The following is a 27,016-nucleotide window of genomic DNA, read 5'->3' as shown; positions in this document are numbered from 1 at the left end:
CCTCCCTTGTACGAACATAACAAGCTCACCGACTCCCACTCTATGTGCACCAGTGCTGTCCTGTTTTTATGGGGTGACAAATTAGCCCAGTAGAGAATCATGCTGCTGCTGCTGAGCAGTAAACAACAAGCTCGCCAGAATGGAAAAATAAAGGCTTGGGAGCTGTAAAGGATCCCTTCACTGCCACTACTCTTGATTGCGGCTCCTTCCACCCCGCTCCTGACTCCATCCGTCCAGAGGAGCATGCCCGCCACTTCCACATGGCTCGCACCCAGCAAGCACAGCCATGGTGCAATGAGCCACAGCTTAACACCATATCAGATACTGACAGTGTGATTGCAGCTAAGGAAATGGAGCAGAATGGTGACTAGCGAAACCAAAACGACAAGTCAACAGGCCTGAGAGTGGGCGTATTGGGTCATGAAATAGCAATATTTTCTGTTAAGCCAACATTTCGGGTATGAGTTCGGTACATCAGTCAAATTAGCTACAGTTGTATGGGGATTTATGTGGTGGCACTTATTTACCCGAAAAAGAAGGACTTCTCCTTCCTAACACACAAAGTAAGAGTAAAGGGTGATTATTCATTTGATTCTGGCTTTACGTTGGCAAGCCTGCAACACAAGGCCAATATCCTTTGAATTATGTCCTTAAAATACATTTTTCCAGATTTCAAAATATGAGTCCAATGGTGCATAGGCATGCATTATGTCTGACTTCTATACTGGAGTTTTGGTCCCATCACAGCCAGTACATTTCTGCAATTGCTGATTGCCATGACCTCATTTGTCTCCTGATTTATGGTCAAGTTGAAAAAGGTCAAACTTAAAGTGGACCTATCATGCTATATTTGAATAATATATTGTAGGGCCATACCTATATAAAACATGTCTGTGAAGTTTCTTTTTCAAAATACCAAACAGATCATGCATTTTAGCCATGCCTCATTTTGCTCTATTTTGCTCTCCTCCAGCCCTGTCTTTGCATGAGCTGCAGCTGACCACGCCCCCCTGCAAAGGAGGGCGAGGCACGAGCGTCATGTTACCATGCTGTTACCATGCCACGGCAACCTCTCATTCCCCTGATAGGTGGAGAGTTGGACATATAGGCGGAGCTCCTCGTTCCTGACCTCAGAGAATGTTCAAATCTGTATCAGTCTGTATCAGATCCGTTGCAGCCCCGTTTTTAGAGATTTGATTATGGAGGAAAAGAGAGAGGGTTGTGTTTTCTGACACTTGGTGAGTTCCCTGACACACTGGGGACACATATTCATGTATAAAAGACGTACAAAAGTGCATTTTGCATGATAGGTCCCCTTTAAATTAATGTTGTAATTAGAAAGTTCACACTAGTGATCAGCTTTTACATTATATTTCCCTTAATAAATGATTTTCCTAAACCTGTCTTTGAGGGCATACTGTAGGTATTGGCATTCATCTCCCACGCAGTATCAATACAACGGCTCCCGCCTCATACCTCCTACAAACAAATCACAAGCCAGCAATGAACACAAAATAATAATGAGTAAACAAAAAGCCATTTCATGAAGTCCTAATGGGAAAAAAACTGCCCTTAGGGTAGGAAAGGTATATTGTAGTTAAGTAAGCGCCATCCTAATCCCACATTTGAATGGTCAAGTCCTAATTATGTAGAGACTGTGCACCCCCATGGGGCAAAGGAGCCATCACCAGGGTAATACAAATTACCGGGAGCAAATATTTGTTTTTAAAATTCATGTTAAGTGTGAAAGTACATAATGCATGCCAGCTCTTTTAATAGACGTCAGATCACATACAGACAGTTACGGCCAATTGCCACATGGCAAGGCTCAAGGAAGGATGAATTAGGCCCCAGAGCCATTAGTCATGTGTGACCCAGCAAGACATAATCAGAGCCTAATTCAACAGAGATACCACCACTGAGGCTAAAGCTCTGTGCTCATTAATCATTACAGCATCAGCTACGGCAGCGGCCTATGGCTTTAGTGTTTATTAATGAAACCCCACTTTAACTCCCTCCCTTTCTGGTCAAGCTGCAGTGGTAAGAAATGATAAAGAACAAAATCCAGAGAGGCAGTGGGAGCAACCAAGTGGACCCCAGAATATCACAGAATGTGTTATTTAAGGCCATGTGACTAATATAGTGACTATTAATCAAGCTAAATGCTCTCAATTAATTTCATTTTGAAAAGCAAAAAACAGCTTCAGAGCTCCAAATCAGGCATCAAGTAACCCGCTACAGTAAGACTCTATCTCGCTCTTTCTCAAATAAAGAATTTGCTAAATTTAGATTAAAAGGCCTTGGGAATGCTATGTGAATTCATTATGCAGAAATATGCCATTGACACAGATTTCAGGAGTTTTCGGGATTTTATTTGTCATTTCATTGGCTGTGTTACAATGTAGAATTATTGTTAATAAATACATTTTAAAGACTGACTCGGTGGGATTTTCTGTTTCTCGGATGCAATTTATATAATTTGGGTAATTGAGAATTGATCCTTCTCTCCCTCGTTTCCTGTCAGTTTACTACCGACTATAATTAAGGCATAACAATGAAATACTTCTAATTATGTTCCAGCATGCATAATACATTTGTTGCAGTGTATCAAACAATTCATTGCACTTGTATTGAATGGTGTCTGTATACTATTATAGGAACTCATTGATTTCTCTATCCTCCTGGTTTTTGTCTCACACAGGTAGGACTAGGAACTCCAATTGTTTCACTCATTTTCCTCCAGGCCCTTTGTGTTTGCCACTGTCTCTGTACATTAATAAAGTTGAGATTACAGCAAATTGTGTTGCTCAAGTTGAAACATTTTCAATCCAAGCCTGATGCGTCTTGCCCGCCTGGGGCGGACCTGCACACTCCTGTTCACGCCTTTCTATCGACTTCGTGAGCCATTACACCCCTTCTGAATTTCTTTGTGTTGTGTAATTCAACTAAAAGGATAGCATTTATCATATTTGCGATGGAGTTAACTAGAGCAGGTTTCCTCTCACTGCAAGCAGAGAACGATTGGGAAATGGAAAATAGAAAACCTGGAGTGGCCTGGAGCAGGGTGATTACAGAATGATTTGAGCGGGGAGCTGAAATTGCTGTTCCACTCTGCTCATATGTGTGTGTGCGTGTGTGTGTGTTTTCCAATGCAGCACATAAAACAACTGCTACTTTTTCACCTAAGGCCCCTACACACCGTGCCGATTTCGGCCGTCGATAGATGTCTGGCCGTCGATGAGCGTCCTGTCGCCCTACTCAGATTGGCGTGTCCCGCACCGTCGTGTCTATTCGGCCATGCCGACACCTTCCGCCACCGATTTAACATGTTGAATCGGTAGGCTGTCGGTAAAAGGCCGTCGGCTAAAGAAATCACTCTGATTGGCTGTTCAGCTTAGCGAAACACTATTTGCCTGAATGGGAGTGGAGCAGTACAGTACTTAAGTAAATGTACTTTGTTACTGTCCACAATCTGCCTAGAAGTATTTTAATGTTGTAGCTGTTCAAGATGGTCATTTTAAAATGTTTTAAAAATATACTGTTAGGCTAGTTAAACCAATAATAATGCTACGGCTGCAACTGACAGTTATGTATAATCTGAGTCTGCTGTTGACTCGTGCATGACGACGAGTCTGCTGGATCTCTGGATCTGCTGCTATACGGTTACGGCTCTGAGTCCGCGCGAGTCTGCTATGTTTTGCTGCAAATGGTGTACATTTGAAAAACTTAATGTTACTGTTGTTGAAATCTCTCCCCACTTTTGTCCGCACCCCCCAAGTAAAATGACTTCCCAGAGTCTGGATCTCTGGATCTGCTATACGGTTACGGCTCTGAGTCCCCACGAGTTTGCAGGAAGTGAAGGAAGTTCCCTTGATTCAGTGAGTCAGGATTTGCGAATCTGAGTCTGCTGTTGACTCGTGCATGATGAGTCTACCTGGATCTCTGGATCTCTGGATCTGCTACGGTTACGGCTCTGAGTCCGCACGAGTCTGCAGGAAGTTTCACTGATCCGCGTCCACTCCCCTGAGCCCAACGATAACTTCTGGCAGCTATCCTACTTGCTAAAGGCAGATGGACTGGGGTACGTTGTAATGTGATTTTACATGTTATAAGGAGAGTAGTGAGTGACGCAATTTATAGTTTTAATTTGTACGTCACCAGACTCGGGTTAATCGAGAGGGGAGACTCGTCACGACCAGCTCATTACTAGGATCCGGGTTAATGATCCGGATGAATCAGGACTCACCCATCTCTACAGGAGACGTGAGGCGACACAACAGTCGGGTCCGTCGGGACGTGTTCTTTGGTGTCAGTTTGGTGTGTAGCGGCCTCTTACCCAATTGGTCGAGTGCCTCTCAGGTTTCTGTCTCCCTCAGATCAGTTGGCAATTACCAGGTTTTTTATTTCAAGTTATTTTTATGGCACTGTCCGTTGGGTGTGTCAGAAAGTTTTACAGTTGCAGAGAAGAAGTACATATATCATGTTTTTCATTAATGGCAAGATGCTGGATTTATCATCTGTTTGAATGATGTCAAATCCTTTGTGTCATAACTGCAGTCCAAGTAATGGCTTCTGCTGTAGCCCAGCTTAGACCTACAGCCCCTGTAATATACTTAAGACTTAATTACATTGCCCATTTCATCGATTATTTTTGGTCTCCAGTTAAGACACTACAGTTAAAGCCAGCACCTTTACTCCAGATAAAGGTCATCATCCCTCTCTCTTTCAATAATGTCTATAAAAGCTCTGGCTGAAATCTCCTTTCTGGCTGACAATAAGGTGGTGGATATACAGTAAATGGGCGAATGTGTCAAACCTACAAAAAATATATAATTTAGCACTTTCACTCTCAATTAATAATTTTGGAAAAGGGCAAGATGTGATTAAAATACTGCTGTTTCCCCATGCCTACTATCGCAATGGAAAATAGTGAGAAGTTGATTTAATTGATATATACATATATAAAGCTGAGTTTTAGATGCAAAAGCACCACTTAAAAGTATTGTGTTTACAAAAGATGTGCTTATATTTTTTGATAAAAAGTCATTTAGCATTAAGGAGCATAACATAACGACTACTAGAAGAGCCCTCAGGTAAAAACACTAGTAATGAAGTCTAGTTTCCCAGAGCAAGCTCCAATGAGATGATCTACTGTAGAGAGAATAAGGATCTTAGTAAGAAAAGAGCGGGATCAGACTGAGGGGGCAGGGATACAGATGATGCACTCAATCAGTCCCCACTCAGAGAGGCCTCTCATTAAACATTCCTGTTAAAATGACAGCACTGAGAGAGCCACTTGTACGCTCTTATAAGAGACAAGGTACTTCCCTCTCTTCGCTCATCCATACCACTTCTTCCTCACCACTTCATTTTCTGGAGAGAACATCATATTCCTCTGTTTTTCTCTCTCCGTAGCTTCCATTTTCCGTCTCCTCACAAGAGCAAGGCCATGTTCTGCTGGTATGACAATGGGCTGCAATCTCCTTCTTCAATAGAAATACATGTTCAGCGTGCACAGCCCTATTGTAAATACACAATCACATTTTCTCTGCAGGAATAGGTGTCAGGATCCACAGACTGTATGTGCTGTTGACTTGGCCTTGGATCCACAACTCTTTATTTCTACTCTGTAAAGTTGACGTTTATCATAATAGCTCACTGTGAAAAGCCCTGAGAGACAGAGCAAGATAAAGACTGAGCCATGGCCACTCCTGCCTTACAGTGGAGACTTCAAAAGAGAAGCAGTGGACTTCCTGTCATTTGGAAAGAGGTTGCCAATTGAAATGTTGCGCCCATGAATCACAGCTTTATGGAATGCAGTTCAAGAGAAGAACTTTGTGGGGACTGCAGGATATGACGCAACACCCTTACAGAGAGCGTTGAGTCAATAATCAGGGAAAGTCAGGAGTATACCTTTTTCTTTTCTTTGATAAAGACACTCCTGGCTGTTCCTTCTAGAGTGCTTTTAATCTTTTAAGGTCAACCTTTGTGTTCACTTCGATGTTGCCTCGGTTGTTTTACCGTATCTCTTCCGGACCTGTTCTCTATATGGCTTTATAACTTGTGGATGAATGCACTGTTTTCAAGTATTTCCTCAAGTCTTTTCATGTTTAACAATAGGCCACTTTTCAATGAAAGCCTTTATACTCCTGTCCTTGCCAGCCAGGCAATATTATCCTCCACAGCAGTGCAGAAATCCTTCCTCTGATGCCTTACAGAAAGCACTAATTTCCTCTAGCTTACGAAAACACATGTAGCCATAGCCTGTGCATTGATCTCGTACGGTAAGTACTGAAGCAGCTGGGAGGGTGATTTCATGCCAGGTAGCTCCCTCTCCTCTCCTTGTCTACTTGCTCGCCCCTGACTGAATAACCAGACCCGGAGGCCTTCTTCACAGCAGGTGCTCCGTTAGCGCCTAACCCCTCACGCCCGCTTTCCCACCCACCCTATCCTGCCTCATCACTCCCCCCACATCACAGCCAGCACACATGAGGCCATGTTCCCCTCAGCATTAAGAGGCAACACTATGTTACAGCTCTATTAGCTAACTAATCTGAGAGAACTTTATTTTATTAGCCCCTTAAGACTCCTGCCAAGGCTCTTTTCATCCGTTATGGATTCAGTAACTGTGCAGGCTCCGTCTCTCGCCCCCCCCTCCCTCTTCCTCATGTCTCTCACAATCTCTCAATCCCTCCATCTTGCATGCTTGCTCGCACCCTTCTTACACAGTCCAGATATGTGGTACTCGCAGGGTTGCAGCAACTGTGCATTACAGACACGCAAGCACACGGGAAAAGTGCACACAACTCCTCTCGGCCGAGGCCCATTGCACGCCCAACGTACAATAGAACAGACAATGTATAAATTATTGAGAAAGCAAACGAAACACAGCAGGGACCTTCAGTTTCCGCCAAAATGGACCTCCAGTAGCAATAAAAACATTCAGGTGTGAAGTAACGGCCCTGCTGACACCCATTGTCAGTTATTGCCTTATATGGTTTCTATTCATCTTCCAGCTGACTCTATCTCTGCACATTCTGGAGTTGTGTGGGCAAAAGTGAAGACTCGGCTTCCAAACAGATTGGATCAGTGTTGGATAGAGGGTCCATCACATGACAAGTTCTGCAAGCATTAATATCATATTTTTCACATACCATACATGATGTTCACTTGAACATATCACATGGAAATGCTGGCCCTATTGTTTTAATTCATACATTTCACCTGCATTCATATCAAAATGACATCTCCAGCAGCAGGCTATTTCAAATGCATTTATCTGATCGTGACGAAAAGATAATGGGATTCTATGACGCAAAGAAAATGTGAAATATTCATATTGGTTGCCATGAAACACTATGCAAAAGGGACAGCATTTGGAACTCTACAATATATTATAAATCAACCGTATACGTATTCTGTTAAAAACTAAAAACAAAATAAGACATCTGCTAGATTTGGCCACACAATTGTACGCAGTGTAATGTGTTAATTACAAAATGTATAGGCATGCAAACAGCTAGCAAGGCGCCACCTGAATTGATTCACATTCAAAGGATTACATTGGCATTATTTTACGCTTGAATTATTTCCAACATATTACATGAAGAGACCACAACCAACAGTGAATTGATCCAACTGACCATCATTTTCTTAATAGAGAAAGCCGGATATAGATCATGTATTGATACGGCAGAACATAATTGTTGCCCACAAAATTGTTGCAGATAGTTATACATGTCTTCATTACACGGCCAATGAAACAACTGAGACTGTACTTTCCAAGTGCTCAGTTTGATAAGCTAAGATGAATAAACTACATTTGTTGATGTTGTGCCAATGAAGGGATATAGTATGGCTCTTTTAAAAGTGTCTGGTTAACAATGGAGTAGTTATTGGTTTGAATCTTCACATAAGCAGCGTTGATTATAGTTAAAAGATGAAATAGCATAAGCCATATATCCTTCAGGGGGTGCAGAAAAGGCAGCTTTGATTCAGCATGTGGTTTGGGACCTTTGCTCCTGCACACTCCAGATGTTTTTCCTTCATACTATTCTCTCTCTATTATCTCGGCTTACGTACGACTGTGTTACTGTGAGGCTTTGGTGGAGGAAGATCAGAGCAAAACAGAAGTGACATCAAACAGAGGGCAGCTCCCTCGTGCACTGTGCTGGAGGGGAGCGCGGACGTCTTGCTCAATATGGAGGGGCTGATGGCAGGGCGGCCCATTGGTGGCCCCGGGCCCCGTGCCAGAGGAAGGCAAGGCACGCATTGGCTGCATGTACACGCATTTGTGTGCGCAGACACAGGCTCAAAGAGAAAATAATCAATCAAGCAAAGATACAGAAAAAAAAAGAAAATCATGGATAGAGTAACACACAAGCACATGGCAGAAGCTGTAATAATGCCATCTGAGATAGCCTAATGATATTTGAGGACAGAGTGTGCGGGCTTCCTTTGAACTTCTCTTTCCCTCCTCGTTCCTCAAAGCTTGTTGCTAAAAAAAAAACAAGCAGAGCAGAAAGAGTATAAGGAGGACAGAGAGAAACATAAAAGGTAAAATTGCCAACCTCCATTAAAAACAAGAGAAAGAGGATGAGAGAGAGAGCGATGCCTTCAGGCAAAAATAATCAAACTGTTTTTTCTCGCATGGCTGTACCTGGAGGAGGCAATGGGAAGTTGACAGCCCACCGATCTCACAGCTGCCCCCCCCCAGGCCCTGGCTGAACAACGGGATCAGATTTTGGCCGCATACACTGCCACAGTCCGACAGATTGTCTCTAGGAGACAAACACAACATGTCTGTCTGGTCTGTCAGTCCTGCTGCTAGCTTCCAGCAAAAACCCTGTGCCTCCTACCTACTGCATCGTCCCAAAACAGACTGAGATAAATAGTTTCTGATCAGGGCTGTCAATCTAATTTCAAAGCCTCCTCTCCGAGTGATAAAAGAGGAAAACAATGTCAGTCAGTCAAGGGGAGAACAGTGCGGATCGGAGCGGTCCCGGAAGGGCTCTGTTAGCACAACATCAAACAGCTTGTTTGTGTTTGCCAGTTGGTACATCATCGCTGTGAACCACCATATCCTTGAACACGACGGTGTCTTCCGGCCTATCATGCACTTCTCTGGCATTGACGGGTCACGGGTACAGATCTATTTTGGGGGATTAGACAAGGCTTGGTGGGTCAAAGGATCAAGGCCTGTGTGTGTTTGCACCTGAGGGGCACGGCAGCAGCTGCAGAGGCCAAGGAATGACAGTTGTTAGGAGCTCTCCGACCGGGACACTGACTCAATATCTGTACAGGGCCGACACAATGCACAATGGGTAACTGAATCATTCATCAGCAGAAATGATTTCACATTGAAATATTGATGTGTATCCCACAACAAAATGGTATCCAGTCTCCTACGGCCATTGAACTATGTGTTACCAGCAGCTATGTTTTTAAAATATCACAGCTATTTCAATACAGCGGTTAATCCCCCTGCAAAATATTCTGAAAGGAACACTCTGACAATTGTTTGCCATCTAAGCCGGGTAACATGAGAAGTTACATACAGTAAGGATATCATTTTGGCAGGTAAGGACAAGTTTTGGTTGGGAAAGACTACAAGCAGGGGCAATAGTTAGCTGAGCTTTGTCAAAAACTCTTTGAGGGGTGAAAGAGTTTTATTGATGCAAGAAGGAAGGGAGCGGTCAACTTGCTGTATCTTGTCCAATCATTATCTTCAAATGTGAATCAGAGAACAGCCACTCTTCAGTGAGATGTAACACAGGCAGAAACAAAGTAGTTCATTACGCAAACCACGGTTATAGTCATCAGAAATGAGTCAAGATCATCAGATCATAAGTCATATGCCCTGACAACTATCATTTACATTTGCATGTATTTAACTTTGTAAAAAGGCCATTTGTTCATATTTATTTAATATGCAATAACAATAACTTATTTCAACAATAAATTGGGAACAAACCGTTTCCAGAACCTAAAAGAAGAGCCATTAGATGGTATTTTAGAACAACAGATCAGCTGAATGCAACATTAAGTCATGGTTGCCGCCCACTTGCTTTACTGTGAATTCAGTTTCTGTTTGTTAGATGAGTTATATTTGTTTTTCTTCCTAAAGTTTTATATTCATACAATTACAGGTAGGTGTTTGGCCTATTTATACCAACGTGGTTCATTCCAGCTGTCTTTAAAATGTCATAATTGTTGCATTTAAGTGGAATATCTTTCCTCACCGACTGTATTCTTGTACAAAGGAGTTCTAAATTATTCAATTGAATATATAAATCATAAACATATCAGTGATATTTCAGCAGACAGCACCTTTTCTATGTAGGACATTCATGTAACAAACCCAACCATCTGTGCCAGATATCAATTTTCTCATGTGTCTTTGGGAAAAATGGCAAAAAAATGTGTATTCCGTAAAATGTCAGTGTTCATTTAAAGCTTACGGAAAACAATCAAAGGAAAAAGTTTCACAGCAGGCAGCTAGAGTTACATGTTTGCAGGGAACTGAAAGAAACAGCTCCTTCGGTGCATTCTGTTTTCTCTGCCCCTGTAAGTGTGTGCCTTTTTTTTGTGGTCTGTTAAGACCGCTACATCCTCATACAATCATTGCCGGGATCCCACAGGAGAAAAAAGCAGATGCAGAATGAAACAGTGCTGCTTGTCTGTGCTCAGTTCCACGGAGGGGTGTGTGTGTGTGTGTGTGTGTGTGTGCGTGTGTCAGCAGGCGTGAGGGGGGTCTTAAGCATGCAGCACTCTGCCTTTGTGTTTATCTAGTTGTTTGTTTATTCAGATAGTGTTTAAATGAATAAACCCCACAGCGTAAAAAAGCAATTTTTCATGCATCAGTGTTTGAGTTTGTGGGAACATGAGTGTTTGTGTGAGTTAGAACCATGAAGGACGGAGGGATAGCGGACCATGTGCGTAGGTTGTGTTGTATCCTAGCGCTTCCAGAATAAATGAAAAAGGAAGTAAATGGCCAGCATAGGAAACCTTTTATACAGTGTTGCAGTCACACTGTAAAGCACCTCTTCAAGGCTTTTTTTTATTCTCTGGGACAGGGCTACCTCAAGATTTTTCTTCTTTTGTTGTATGATTGACGTTATTCCTGTCACTTGTCAGAAATTGCCTGCATGTTGCCAAAGTGACAGGGCTAGCTATGATTACCTTTCCCAGAGCGTACATCTATGGACACATACGAACATTGCTTGCCCCGCATCAATCTCCCCTCACTACCATCACACACACTCCCCCTGCATCTGCTATTAACATAGATGGTCACAAGTGCTCGTTTGTTACCACAACACTATATTTCCGGAGACTCAAAATAGGATTCGGCAGTTTATATCTAAAATGTCAAAGTACACAGAAAGAACGTTGTGCTTATAATGCCTTCAGTTGGATGTGTGCAAAGCTACAAATCCAAACATTTCAGAACGTCATGCAGAGAATAAACACACTTGTTTTGGAGATTTAATGCTCTCCTCTCTGGTATTCTCTTTTGGCTATGCATGCTTGGATTTCTGTCAGGGGGGAAATCTGAACATCAGGTAAAAAACAGCTTGAAACTTATGTAAACTTTCCCTCAACTTACCCTGTTAAACTACTAGGTTACGGTCACTTTAATCCTCTTTAATAAAGGAATTCCACTGTTGGGCAGAGTAAAGAAACAAAGCTGCATTGTAATGTTTTGGGTATGTGTTGGCCAGTGTTTGTGGCCAAGTGTTTGTGATGTATCATACAGTATAAACTCAGGGTGACGCATGACCCCTTTTCCCATAGTCATCATGTCTGCTATAGCCCCCCCCTACCACCGGCCACAAGTAACAAACACTGTCAAAACACTCATTAACTCATTCATTTGAACAAAGCCCACACACTGAGTATAAATATTTAAAAGAACAAGCTGCACTGAACCATACAAGTCATTCATTGAAGTCACCGTGGTGTTTATCTTTTTACCTACTTTTATTTGAGTTTATTTCAACAATAACATCACATCTTTAACAAAGGCTGTAACATAAAAAAATATATAAAGCTTCTAAACTGCTAATCAAAAATGAATGTTCTTTTATGAAGGTAAACAATATTTAGCCACCACAATTATGGTTTGGAATTTTACATTTTTATAAAACCCTACCAATTTTCCCATTCAATGACAGACAATTGTAAAGTTAGCCTGTTAAGGGGGGTCGTTTTATGTAGACTGGAGCTGGGGCGGTAAGCAGTGTGGTTGGCTGTGATACACAGCAGCTCCACAGTTCTGTCATTTTATGAGAGGTTTAAAGACTTCTGCCAGGAAGGAAGGATGATTTAGAGACAGTAGTAGTGCTAGGCCAATCCGTCCACACGTCTTTGCTCAAAGGTGTATAGTGTCTTCTAAAATGGCATTAAAAGGTCGGAGCACATTCCGACAGACTGTTGAGCCTTTGAAAAACAGCCGCACAAATTTAAGCTACAGTTTTGAGTAAAAGGTCCCTGGCAGATGTGCCTCCAGATCTCCCGCCACCCTTTAACTGTCACATAATGGCTACGGTGATGTATTGCGTCCCTTGCCCTGCAACCAACTGTTACCTATTGCTTTACAGAAACAAAAGACCCCCCTTGTTTTTAATATACCACTCCTTTACTCGTGAAAAATATGGCAGTTCTTATTTACAAGCCCTGCACTTATTCCACACAACTGCCTGCAGGTAAAACTTAAACACTCAGTAACAGTATACAGAAAGGGAAAATTAAGGGCATGGTAAAAAAAAAAAGATATGGGGGGATGCAGGGAAAACTGCCCCCTTGAACGCAACAATTAATCAATTAGTTGGAACGAATCAATACTCCCAGCTTGGCAGGCTGACAGCACTCAGGTGTAATTAAAATTGTAACTATTGACAAATCAAGATGGATGGAGCACTTCCTGCCTGTTCTGCTCAGCTCTGAGAGTGATTATCTTTGTCCGACTAGTACACGTAGGGGACACAAAATGTGAAGGTGAAGCTGTTTGTGCTACCGAGCGCTGCCATCTTGGAACGTGTGCAAGGCTACCTATTAGCGTGCTTGAATCGAGGTCAAGAGCGAGTTATGCTGCGGTTCAAAGCCCTGCACCCTACCGTCCATCACACTCCGTCACCTTCCATTATCATCAGGTCCTTCCCATTAAGTACACTGTTTAGGAGGCATGGTTATGTGTGAAGTGCATCCAAGCAAATGATTATCAAGATGTTAATTGAACAAATCTGAATTGCTCAAGTGTTAAGCACTTGAGCTGATGTCTTTTTCAAAGTGTGGTCAATGGTCATACACCTCTCAGATTCATAGATAAGTATTTTGATAAGCAGGTTATATTCAAACCTAATTCTAGCGGAGATAAGGGACGTGGCTAAGGAAGAAATCAGCAACAGCCACTTCAAAGTATCTAACAACGCCTTTGATTAGCCTCCAGTTAATTGGTGATACTGCCATCACCTTCTCTCTTCTCTTTCCGCATCACTCCCTCTCTGTGTGTGGCACTCCACTCATAAGAAGACATGTGTGAAGTACATCTGCTAACAAAAAGATCATTTGAACAGTGCTTGGTGTTTACATGGTGTTTGGCAGGAGTCAAAAGGAACTCTTCAAAAACAATATCACAGGCGTCCATGATCAATGTGCGAATACCAGCAGAGCACATTTTCTTTTTCGGAGATGTGAGACGCGTTCCATCGAGGGAACCGAGCCTTAAATCTCTCAAGACTGGCCCTTGAGCGTCAAACAAGGACAAAAAAAGGGAAATAAGAACATGCTTCAGAAATTCAAATGAGTACAGTTTTCAAAGCAACGTCAGGGATCAGTCATTTGGTGTATTTTTAAAAGAGGAGGAAATATTGGCCTCGCATAGTTGAGGCACTAAGAAGACATCTCATTATTACACTCTCCCTTTTTGTAGCTCTGATTCAGCGCAAAGTTCATTTTTTGGATAATTATACAAAGACACAGACTATGAATGGCAGAAGAAGAGATGTATCATTTACTGTATCCTTCTTTATAAAGTTTGAGAAAAGAAAGCCAGTAATTGGCAGTCCTATGAAAAATAAGAGTGACTCATGCACCATCTTCTTTACTGACAGGTGCACAAATGGGTTGGGAAAATTGAACCTTCCACTTAAAATACTCCTTACAGTTTTCAACATAACGGATTCTGATGCCCGGTGTCTTCCATTACAACTAACATTCTAGTTTCATTTAATGCTCCATGTGCTTCCACTTAGACATTCATCCTCATGCCCTTTCTTTCTCTTCGTCTTCAATCAATCTGCTGTTGATCTTTTATCTTCTGGGATTTGAAGAAAATCCATTTGTTAATGTCTTATCAGGGTTCAACCAATGGTGCGGCTAAACCCTAGAACAGACTACATGACTTTTTGTCTTGAAATGGCCTATTCCTGAAATGTTTTAAACATCCAAATGGTAAATAATTGTGCCATTATGCTTATAAAGGTGGGTTTTCAGACATTATGAAATGTGCCTTGATTCTTCTGAAAGCAGTTTGATTATATTGTAGCCAAAATAAAGGTATCCAATGGGAGTGCATCAGGAGACTTTGGGCATGGAGGAAAGTATGGAGGCAATGGACTTGAGCAAAGTGACTGTCTTTGAAGTTGTTCACATATTTTTATTTTTTTATTTTTCCATCCCTTTTGACAATTTGTGGATTTCTGTAACTGGAATTACTTTTATAATAATTAGTATACATCATCTGAGATCAGTTGTCTAACTCCAGGTCAATATTGCAACGGTCTGGGACATAAAAATGTATTTGACAGTGAGTTCTATAAAGTATAAATCTTGGAGTGTATGATCACAACCGCATCACAGAACTTGCTTTTGTACAGTAGGTAGGTTTTACATCAAATCCAGCCAATTGATCAAAATAGTGTGTAAACCAGAGTTCCCGTTAGAATATTTTTTTGCCGGTCAACATGTCCGTTAAAGTTGAAATCTTCCGGACAAAATTAGATAAGTGCCGGTTAAAGGTCTTCTTTGTTATTTATTGAGCTTTAAAACAAATTGATATGATTCGACATTAAACAAACTAATTATAGTAGATTAACTACATTATTCAAAAGTGTACAGTAATTTACAAAAACGCGGGAATAATAAACGGAGCGCTCTCTCCTTCTCCTGACAGCCCGTCAGTATCATGCAGCTCGCGGATCCAGTAATGAGTGACCCGACAGTAAAACTAAACATATCTATAACTAGTTTAGGTAGTTTGAGAGGTAATTAAAATAGCTACGTGTGATTTTCTAACCTGAAGTGTGTTTTGCTCTGCTCGCCGCTGCAGGGGATCATGCAGAGCTGCGTGTCGACTCGTCAGCAGCAGCCGATCTCTCTCTCCTGTCAGATTAGACTTTACTCGCATTTATGTCCATATCGATCAGATCTAGCTAGTTCTAGCTAATGATATGACTACCTGCTTGTTAAAAGACACCTAAACAATAAGCGTCGCTATGCAACCGGATGAGGCCACAAAGTATAGCGCAGCATTATGCATTTGTTTACATGCCCACCGGAACCCCGAGGCATTACCAACAGATCAACGCACAATCAACCCATACAGGACATCTCTTTCTCCACATTAAGTGTTAGACATTAGAATTGACAATTTTTGTCTGTCACATACTCTTTTGTCTGTCACATACTATTCTTGTCTGTCACATAAGTGGCGCAACTGATGCGGTATTGCGCTAAGGGAAAATTATTTTGACCGGACATTTTGACCGGAGAGATTTAGATTTGCCGGACTTCAGCATATTTTACCGGTCATTGTCCGGTAATTACCGGCTAACGGGAACTCTGGTGTAAACAATAATGGTGTCAGATAAGCGGTATAAGAGGCTGCGGTGTAAAGGATCTCAGCAGTCTGCCTCACCTGAGGGATTAGAGAAAGCCTTCTAAATCAAAATGTTAAGGCGCCGCCATGCCTAAATATATTCAAATGTTATTAGACGATTAAATCTAAAACAAAGCTTCTGAAAATAGAAAGCCTATTCAAACCTAAATGAATAAACAGTCATTCCTTATATAATGTGTGAGTTATACCTCATAACTGCTAGGTTATCCACTGAATGCATCTGGAAGAAGAAAAAGTCTCATGTTCTAATAGTTCTCTTCATTCCGAGGTTATTATTATGTAAAGCTTAAAATGTGTTCTCTCATCAAATCAAAGCACCCTACAAATCAAAGTTAAGGCAATTACAATCTTATTCCACCCTTTCAAATGGCAACAGCTGTTTCCCTTGGTCAAAATTGCAGCGTAATTGCACACGGTAGCATATGGTTATGGCTGATTAATCCAACTGGGGGTGAAGGCCCCATTATTCCTGCATGGGATGGGTAAATAGGCAGTGGATCCAAGTACTGGATGGATGGGTAATGGAATGGCAAAAAAAGGGAATGGGCCTTTGATGAGATGTCTGTTGAAGATGGCGCAATTGTCAGAATCGATCAGGCTCTATACCATCCCTAACTAATCCCTTAAATTGATTTGCTTGTCATCCGGCTTCTTCAAGAGAGAATAATACCGGTGATATCAAACTATGCAGGAAAGAGGAGCAGTTAAGGATAAATCCATTTTCATTCACAAAATATATGGCTTTGGGCATTTGCTTTAACGCCCTTTTGTGAACTCCATGAACTACAGTTTCAGGGTTGTTTCTTTGTTTACCGTCGTTTTGTTCATCCTGCACTTTAGGGGGGGGGGGAATTTGATAGTCCCATGGGAGTCAGTCTGTGGTCGAAAGTCAGGGCGTGATGATAGCTAAAGGACTGCTCACTGGCCACTTGTACACACCCAATAGCACACACCATCTTATATATGCATACAAATTCAAATTCAACATGCAACCACACACACTCACAAAAACATCTCCCCCAGGGAACAGCAATTACAGGGTTCAGAGGTGGTTTCCCAAGCCCCCAGCCAAACTGAGTGCATTTCTATTATACACACACAAGGATCTGCATGAGTGAGTCAGGTTTGGGGGCCTCTTGAAGCTAGTGTCACTCTAAAGGTCCGCGCTCATTTCCATCGAGCTGGATGAGGGATGATGCTGGTAAACAAGCCTTGACTCCGACTCCCCCCTGCCTTTCCCTGCATGCATAATGGCCCTCTTAAAAAGCGAGAGAAAAGTTCAAGTCCATAATCACATCCGTACCTCATGGCTTATTATTTTTTTAGGGGTCATTTTGGAGCCCACTTTGAAGGACATGTGCAGCAGGAGCAAATCACTCTCACGACTTGGCACTGTGCAGCTGAAACTGATGTGTGGTGTAAAGGTGCAGAAGGCCTCCAGGTGCTAATTTAAGAGTGCAGACTTGTGGGTTAGCTTGGCTCAGCAAATATGGAAACACAGGATAAGCTTTCACCACAGTGGTATTAAAACAAGATGAAATGCCCTACCGTAAAACCTTCAATCTACTGTTGGCACAAAACCTTGTTGAGGCCAAAGTTTTATTGTAGAGCATACATGGTGCATTGAAAGCAGCAGCGGCAGCTTCAAAGGAACAACGCTGTAGTGCTCCATGTATGTACTGAAAAGCTAAAAGTGCAATACAAATGTAAGGTAGCAGTGTTCTCATTGCTGATCATCAAAGGTAAAGAGGCACCACCTGTATAAAAAGGTGCAAAAGCACAACCTCAGTAGTTGTAAGACCTACACATAACACAGGCCAAATGTATTAATTCCTCTGCAAGAAATCTGGCTTGCCCTAGTGCACAGCATAATGATCAAAGGACCTGTTTAAGACTTAGTAAAAAAAATTAAATAAAAGGAATCAACAGTATAATACACTACAGTCAGAGCCCCAATTAGGATATATGGCTGAACAATCATCATAAGCCCGTCACTACTTAAAGTGGACCTATCATGCTATATTTGAATAATATAGTGTAGGACCATACCTATATAAGGCATATTTATACTTTTTTTTTTTCAAAATACCAAACAGATCATGCATTTTAGCCATGCCTCATTTTGCTCAATTTGACATTTTTTAGCTCTGTTTTTGCAAGGGCAGATTCAGTGAGAACAGCACCATCTACAGGCCTGGCATATGTACTACAGCGTCTCCAGCGCTTTCGAACGGCAATGGCCGTGGCTGTCTCCTCCTGATTGGTGGAGTTGGCCAAATAGCCGTAGCGCCACTGTCCTGACGTCAGGACAGTGTTCAAATCTGGATCCGTTTTTATCAGATCCGTTGCAGCCCCTTTTTTAGAGATTTGGGTATGGAGGAAAATAGAGAGGGTTGTGTTTTCTGACACTTGGTGAGTTCCCTGGAACACCGGGGACACATATTCATGTATAAAAGACGTACAAAAGTGCATTTTGCATGATAGGTCCCCTTTAAGACAGAAGGGAGACAAATAGTACCTCTGTGTTTATTGCAGAGTCCAAATTGTTTTTCAGTCAAACATTGACCACTGTCCATCTGAGTGTATGGTGAGAATTCCCAGCTGGCCTGGATGGCCTCTTTTCCCAGTCCGTAAACAGTGTGAACAAAACTCAAATGAATAACAATGCAATGACACAAAGGACAGCCTTGGCAAATACCAACCAGACTCCTTTTGTGCCATGTTCCAGACGGTGGGTAAGTTGGCAGGGGCTTAAATAGAAACTATTTCTGAATGAGGCTGCTACATTTTCGCATTAGTCCAACAGTTCTTGGTCTGGGCAGCACAATGCTTAGAAGTGAGATGAAAGGGGACAAACATAAATCTTTTTTGTTTTAATCCAATAGTCATTTTGAGGGTTAAATAACTGCTGTTTTGAAGCAAAAGACTGGCTTACATTTTTGTATTTAAGCTCTTAGTATGTACTCAATGAGACGAGAGATAAATGATAAGTTGTTTGCATGCCAATGAAGGAAATGAGAAGCAAATGCGGTCACTGAACAGATAGTTTCAAAATGGCATTGATTGTGCCTTGTCATGATACTTTGAAACATCGTCCACAGTAGCAAGGCGTTCCTGGTGGCACCATTTTATGTAATGGCGCCAAAGTGACGCTGATCGTTTTGTGCTTATGAGGCATCTTGGCACCAATGCTTCATGGACCAGTGAGCCATAAAACACAGAAATCCATGAATGTGAAGGCTTCTTGAACAGAATAAAGTTGGGGTAGCTCTAAAGGTGCAATGAGGACACTGTCTTGTCACATATATTCATTATCATGATGAACAGAGGAATATTTTAATCCCAAAATAATTATGCTGTTATCCACCCAGTGAAGAACACAACGTTATTTTCCTGGTGGTTTCCAGGGGGTTTTCAACACAGCAATCAGTATTATAATAAAACCTGCATAATGTGTATTGACTATTATGAGTATACAGGAGAAGCAATTTCAAAAAAGTGCAGAGTTGGATTTATAGCCATCAATAGGTGGGAAGTCCACTGACGGGGTCTTCCAGATTCATTCAAATCATCCCGAGGTTTTGCGTTCAGCCACAGGCTTTCTTAATAATATATATCAGCACTGTTGTTAAATATTATTTATAAGGAATGTACCATGTATGTTCAGTTGGGTATCTAAATAAGAATGTCACTGAATAATTGTCACTTTGTCACCATTCTTAAGTTTGAACTATTTTATAATATGTATGCATTCTCTCTTAAACCGAGCAAAATCTATATTGAGTTTCTTTGTATTTCTGTTGCGCAGAACTTTAATATGTATGCCATTAGCGATCACCCTATTTTATTTTTTTAAAGTGCAAGTGTAGAAATGTAAGAACACTGACAGAGTCCCACTTAGAAATACTCGTAAACTCTTCGATTGACTGATATTGGGGAACTGGGCCAGGATCAATGAAAAGAGCCCCATTTGCAGATGCTCTGAAAGTGCTTTCCAGAGAGGAAAAAGTATTTCAGTTACACCTCTCTCTAGGACTTGCCAGTAGCAGAGACCTTGGGTGGGAAGCTAAGTTTTATTGAACGTAGCACAGTGAAACTCTAGACATCCCTCGGAGAAATCTATCACAAGACTTTGACCATGAGATTTCTGGCCAGCCCTGAATACTTAAAGCAATATGTTGTGACCTTTGCCAAAGTGCTGGTTGCAGGGATCTAGGATAGCCTTGTCTTTTTTTTCTTTCAAATAATTTTACAAAGCACATCTGCTACAAGGAAACAGATATCCCCAGTCTGTCAATTAAGATGAGTGACAAATCAGGGCGTGTGTAGTCTGGAGACATTGTGACAATCCCACTGTCATCATTCACACAACAAGCTCAATCAGTTTATTTTCGTATTTCTTACCTTACTTTAGCACAATCTATCACGTTCAAATAAACCCACTAAAAACGTGTTCCTGCTGCTGAATGAAAGGATGACTAATATCAAAGACCAAATGTGCCTTTGTTCAAGACTCTTGACTTTAAGTGTCCCTTTATCTAAATACATTGTATGTTGTCTGTGTTATAGCCTCATGGAATTGGCTTCTCAGGGTGTCAAGTATCGTTTTGTATCACATGGCCACACAAACACAATGTCTTGACGACTCAAGTGTCTGACCATTCAGTGAAGAAGTGGATTCATCTCAAAGAAACTAAAGATGAATGCAGAGGATTTACAAAAGTCTTAAAGGGCCCATGTCATGCTTTTCCGGTTATTACCCGTCTCGTGTGTTATGAAGCTTTTTATGCATGTAAACGGTCTGCAAAGTCACAAACCCTCAAAGTACACCCTGTAGCGAGTAAAACTCTAACACAGAAAATACCTGTCTATGCCCCAAAACGCCTCGTTGGAGATTTATATTTTTCCATTGTTTTCTTCCTGGGTACAGTAACGTGCCCATACCCAAATGGACCCATTGGTCCAAATGGACCAATCCGCGGACTTCCTCACACACACACACTCAATCTTTTCTCAGCTGCAGCTCCGCCGAATTTCTCCTCCCTGAGACGGCGGGACGCGGCGAGGCTGTGAGTCGGTGTGTGAGCACACACACAAACACCCAGCCAGGCTGCGGGTGTGTGTGTGTGTTCGGGCTGGTTTCGGGCTGGGTTTCGCTGTGTCTCGCTGTCTCGCAGACGGCCACTGGCTCATAAGGAGGGGGGGGCAGGAGCTCCAACAAGCCGTTTAGGACAGAGAGTGAATACACATACTTACAGAGATGCTGTATGAGAAACCAATGTGATTTTGGAACATTGCACAATATAAATCTATTCTAGTATACCTCAACAATGGAATTATGATCAGTAGAAATGGCCATGACATGGGACCTTTAATATTAACAAATGTTACTATAGCTTCCACCTCTTCATCTGAGAGCCATCTAGTAGCTCTCAGAACATTTCTGCTGTACTTCTATGATTATGTGCCCTACTTTGTCGCCTGGGATAAGAATGCATCCAATTTTATTTCCTTCAGAAGCAGTCAAGAGGTGCTCACAAACTGCATGCATTTCATTCCGGCCACACAATTTCAATACAATCTTCTAACAGATGTAAAATGGAGATGACATCCTTGACTGCTATTACTGTGTCAAGGACCATGTCCAATACAGTAAGCTAAAAACAGAGCGGCCCTCTAAACATCTTGTGCGTTTGCATCCTTGCCAGACAACAGCCATGAAATAGCTCATTCTAATGCAGGCAGTTTCCCAGCAGCCCCCCCCCCCCCACACACACACACACACACTCTGTCAAAACTATCCTTATGGATGTTAATCTGAGTGCCACGCCTTTGACAGAATGAAGTCCTCAACTCCCTCTAAAGCTCCTAAAGTCGAGCTGTAGCTAGTCAGACTAATCTGCAGACGTGGAGTGATGCAGAAGTATGTATGCCAAACATGACATTCCAATAGAGCCTCCCCCCCCCCCGCTGTTCCGAGTTCCAAAATAGACGTGTAAGAAACGACAAAAGCAGCAGGCAAGCCCAGCATTGTCTCCGCATGACCTCAGTAAATAAATGGAAGTGAACAGTGGGACAGACCAGACAGCTCCTATAACTGTCACTTTAGTTGGGAGGATGGCCTGTTTTTTTTTACATGATATAACGAAGAATGTTCTTACTGTATGTGTCAGCTACCGAAAATAGTGTGTGTATGTTTTACAAGGCCTTTGTTTGAAATGCAAAACGTTTCACCGTTTTAGAAGAACATCAAACCTACTGACAGACACCGAGTGTACATTAGCCATCAGTCAGGTACTGAAGTATTAACACTAAAACTTTGTTCTTTTTCTTGCTGCTCACAATGATAACGAATGCCAATATACACTGAGGATTATCTCTTTCCGCTTAAAGCAAGACTTCACAGCAATTTGGTCCGGTGAAGGCCGTTCTCTCGTCGTTAAAAAGCCGTTTCAGTGGGCTGATCATTAAAATGTGGCAAGCAGTGGCTGACATGTCCATCCAGAGGCATGCTGCTTGCCTCATCATGTTCTTTAATCATTGCATGGGAAGAGAGCGGCCCACACGAGGGTCACTTTCAACGAGCCGCACTCCGAAACGGACACTCAGACGGTTCGGGATGCAATTAGAGTCCAATTAAATCCTACATGTCCTGACCCAGGAGCGACTATGTAATGAAATCCGAGGGCCACTGCTGGATGGCCCGAACAGAAAGAGAATGAGTGACTGACAGTCAAGGCCTTCCACCTATGGCACTACAGTAAATAAATTATAATGTGTTCTTATTTCACTTGAATGGTTAAAAAGGCATTAAGAGGGAAAGAGAGAGGAGTGGGAACAAGCATCCAAAATCAGATAATGACAGCAGGGAGAGATACAGTTATAGAAAGAGAGGAAGCAACAATGTCAGGACTCTTAATCCCTAGGACACACAAGTTATCAATCTCCTGTAAATGTCAGGCACTAGGATATGCCCTCATGAATGATGGATATCTGCCTTGTTTTGTTTTTTTCATCTTCTCTACATTGTATTATTGAGTGAGCGCCATCGAGGGCTTAGAGTCTATCTTCAGATGAAATACTCCCTCCTTACAGTGGCAGCAATACCTGAATCCCAATTACCCCTGTGGAGAGTGTGCAGTGGGGGAAAGCAAAGAGCAATAGTGCTATTTTTTAAGTTGTGTCACCATGGAAAAGACCACCTCCTGTAATAAAGCCTTAAAGATTACAGGGAGGAGAGAACAACCTTCGATCCATGTCATTCTTCAATTGTTTTAGAATGCTTTTCCTAAGAATTGAGTGGGGTGGCGATTAAGATTTACTTTGCTGAGGACACTCTGGAGCAACCTCAGGGACCCATGGTGGTGAAAACAGACCCAACACTGGCCTATCTGCATGGTAAAAACAACAACACATTCATTCATTCCCCAAGGCAACTGTTTTATTCTGTTTCAAAAGCAAACAATTAATGATATGATCATTTGGAAAGGAACTGTCTACTGTACGAATATAAAACTAACCAACTCTACAGGGACAGAATAATGTGGTGAGGGCCTGAGGTTACTAAATGCTGGGAACCAGAGACACACTCCAGGTCTTCACAGGAATATCACAGGGATCTTGTGGGATTATTGTGTGGAGAATCTGAGTTGTATTCCAACTAAAGCAACTACTCAGATAAAAACCCTACAAAAAGCAGCCACCAATTCCAGTCCCTGCAAACTGCCACACTTGGCTGTGGCTCGCCTCGTGCTCAAGGGAAACAGGCTGCATAATTCTCAAAGAGAGAACCAATTAATTTTAAACATTTAATGCTCTGAGTGCACGCGCCTGCATCAGTCGCTGCATATCAATATGGATCTGTTTATTTCAGGCACAAAGTTTAATTTCTGAGGGAGTTGGCTGATTAATTAATTAGTACTTATTAATCAGATTAACATTTTTGTTAACAGCTGCTCTTCTAATGACATATTCATTGCATGTGTTCAAGCTAGAAAATGCAGTCATGGTTTATACAAATCTTGACAGCTGGAAAGAAATACTGATTCTTCATAATAAACGGTTAAAAACTGGAGAGCCTCACAATAATCATATTATAGCCTATTTGATACCTCAAGCATGATCTGAACTTTGGTGAAGTTATGGGGAACAAATGTGGAAAAGTGTCAATGACATGTTTAATCAAGGAAATTACAGCGGTAATGGATTGCTTGTGTGTAAGTGTGTGTCATTAAGAGGGACTGTGTGTCACAGAGTGAGGTGTCGCCTAATGAGGAAAGTATAGGCTACGTACAAAAGGCTAAGCATAATGGACACATCACAGACCCGGTACCGCCACAAATGGAAACGCCAACATCCAACATAGCAGGGGAGCTACACACTAATGGGCCCGTGTGATGACTAACCAACACCGTGTCCCTCTTACCTTGAGCTTGTGTGGAGTGGATGATTAAGGAGGAAAATAAAATCCATGTGGCGCGCCACATCGATCTGCTCCAGGAGTCCTCAAACATTGTCCCAAACCGGGCAGAATGGACAACAAGTGCCCGGTGTGCTTCTGTGTCCGTGTCCCGGTGTGGTTCCGCTGTTGTCCGCCTGACGCCGGGTCTCCGTGCGGGAACCTGCCGGCACTGGATCCGGGCAAAGCGCACCGATCTGGGAGCGCAAAACCGAGCCTCTGTTCCTGCAGCCTGTAGTGACCGGAGAAATTCAGAGTGTAAATTCGTTTTTACAGTTATAATGTGCTCTTGTTCCACAGACTCCGTAGGATAGAGAGATATTTTCCTAGAAGTAGCAAAGCAGCCTTAGTTGGTTTCTCTGAAGTATTGGATGCAACTCAGTCAGATGAATCCAGGTTAGTCCATTGCTCGCTGCACCTGTAACAAGGCAGGATCATACTTTTTCACGGACTCCTCATGCGTCCTGGAGGTTATCTTCCTTTCCTGCGTCTTACTTCAAACTTCACCCGTTGCTGCCGGCACCCCGAGTGGTTCCAGTTTTTCTCCTCACAAAAAAAAAAAGCGGACAGACTTTTACTCGAATCCTGTCCACAGCGCGCCGTCAAGGTCGGCGTTTCAGTTTGACAGACTGTAGGAGAAGTTCAGCAGAGAGGAGAGCAAAGAAAGAGAACAGAAGGGGGAAGGAGAGCGCACGCTGTCATGGTCGGAGCCTGCCGCGGAGGAGAGCCCGGCTGCCGGTGTGCGTCGGATGAGGACGAGTCCCGGGTTCTTTATGAGGAAACATTAGGATCTGACGTGCAGGCAGCGCAGCGCAGGTTGCCACCAAGCGGCCAGGCGCAAAAACACACTGTTACAACACTAGGCTTTCACAGGAGAGAGGGTTTTTTATTGCTTTCCACGCCACAAAAAAAGGTGGAATGAATATAGTCCTTTGTTTTGTGATTTAAGGAACGCGTGCTTGTGTTGCCAGAGTAGGGTGCCTGAGGGGAAATCATTGTAATACTTCTGTTGGGATTTACTATGTGTCTGAGTTCATTGACCTTCTAGTATTTTAAATGTCCTATTGCATCATTAAAAGGATTTATATTTTGGCTACCTTTTAATCCAGTGATGGTTGTGTAGGTTAGTGCAGCACACCTTCTTTTCTTTCTCTTTTTTTAAGGATGTTTGAGGACCTTGTCATGGATGGAAAAATACAGGAATGGCTGTGCTAAGTCTATACAAAAGCCAGGACTGAAACTGCTGCATGTTATCTCGTCTGTGTTGGAGAGGAAGGAGGACAAGGAGAAGGGGGGAAATGAATGAGTGCAGGACAGAAGGAGGAAGAGGAGAGAGAGAAAGGAGGGAGGGTGATAGAGAGTGACTGAGCAAATACTGTTGCCAAAATGACAGTATCAGTAAAGTGGAGGCTGAGGGAGAGAATGAGAGAGCACGACAGAGCAAATGTTCCTGTCTTGAAAATGACAGTGCCTTGCTAGGAGAAAGCAGGAGTGCTTAATGTTTTTTTGTTCGTTTTTTTGCGAATAGCGAGCCGCATTAAAGCCACCACAGGGCAGTAAGGAAATAATGCACCATGGTAATAGCTTCTGTTGTTTCTCGGCATGATTCTCTGGATCCTGTTAGCTTTCTCCCTCTCATCCCCAAAATGTGATACCTTGCACAAAATGTAATAATAAGGAGAGTTAACATCAGGGGAACCAAGACGGAGTGCTTCCAGTTCCTCGGCCACCCTCAGGGCTGCTCAGGGACCCCATTATGATTTGTCAAAGTACATACTGTGACTAAACTCAGCAAGAGGGCAATTTAGTAAACCTCTGGACACAATATTTGAGCCACAGCGTTTCAAACACAACTTGCAAAAGTCCTTGGTTTATGTGGCTCTTTTTTCTGCACTCTTCTTTCTCCTGCAGATGCCAAAGCAGCCAGGTGTGAGCCCTTGTAGGTGTAGATGAGCAATATCTAGCTGTGATCACAGGTGCTATGGCAGCTTACTGCAAGCTGTACTCACCTCAGTCAGAGACACTTTTTATCTGGCCCTAGAATTAACCACACAACTGGGAATGATGGTTCCCAAGTTACTGCAGACTGCAATTATTTCAAGTAATCCTGACATTTGCCCAGGGCATCCATATTTAACACCTTAAACCAGACTATTGGATGCCATTTTTGGCACAGCGGAGGAGACAGAAAAGGGGGCATAGAAACGTGGAAGGAATTGGAGAAAACACGTGTTCTTTCCTCAAAAGATCCTGCAAGTGTTAGCTTGCATTCTTTATGTTGTTGTCAATCTTAAAATAATTACTCTAAAGGTTCAGTTTTTGAATGTTTTTCTCATTGTTCCAGGCAGCCATTGATTTTTATTCATTTCTGTATCAAATGAAAAACAAGTCACTGAAGACATGCATGTTTCAAGAGCCTGTTAATACATTTTCACACAGGAAGTGGAAATCAATGCTGCCTAGAAGTGCAGGTTCATTAGATGGCAGAGGGAATAGCTGTGATTCAAAGAATACACTGTTGTACATTTGCAGAGAAAATGAACGTATACACGTTATACCATATTCACTACAGTGGCTCTCAAAAAGCCACTCACTATTTCCAACATAAAACATTTATTCACACCTTCCCTAACAGCATGACTTTCATTCAGACTCTT

The 27,016-nt window shown here is 42.3% G+C and overlaps 1 protein-coding gene across 4 annotated transcripts in view; it reads right to left on the bottom strand.

Moving 5' to 3' along the window:
* sdk2b (sidekick cell adhesion molecule 2b) overlaps positions 1 to 25,117 on the bottom strand; it is a 261,907-nt gene extending 236,790 nt beyond the window's left edge. For all 4 annotated transcript variants that reach the window (XM_034119923.1, XM_034119925.1, XM_034119924.1 and 1 more), the window contains exon 1: positions 24,327 to 25,117. In XM_034119923.1, coding sequence (XP_033975814.1) covers positions 24,327 to 24,414 — 88 coding nt within the window. In that variant the 5' untranslated portion in view covers positions 24,415 to 25,117. The remainder of the gene's footprint in view (positions 1 to 24,326) is intronic.
* Positions 25,118 to 27,016: the final 1,899 nt, after the last annotated feature.

Source organism: Trematomus bernacchii, unplaced genomic scaffold, assembly GCF_902827165.1.
Source record: "Trematomus bernacchii unplaced genomic scaffold, fTreBer1.1, whole genome shotgun sequence".
Classification (NCBI taxonomy): Eukaryota; Metazoa; Chordata; class Actinopteri; order Perciformes; family Nototheniidae; genus Trematomus; species Trematomus bernacchii.
The sequence above is the reverse complement of the archived record's forward strand: the minus strand, read 5'-3'. Positions and strand labels throughout refer to the sequence as shown.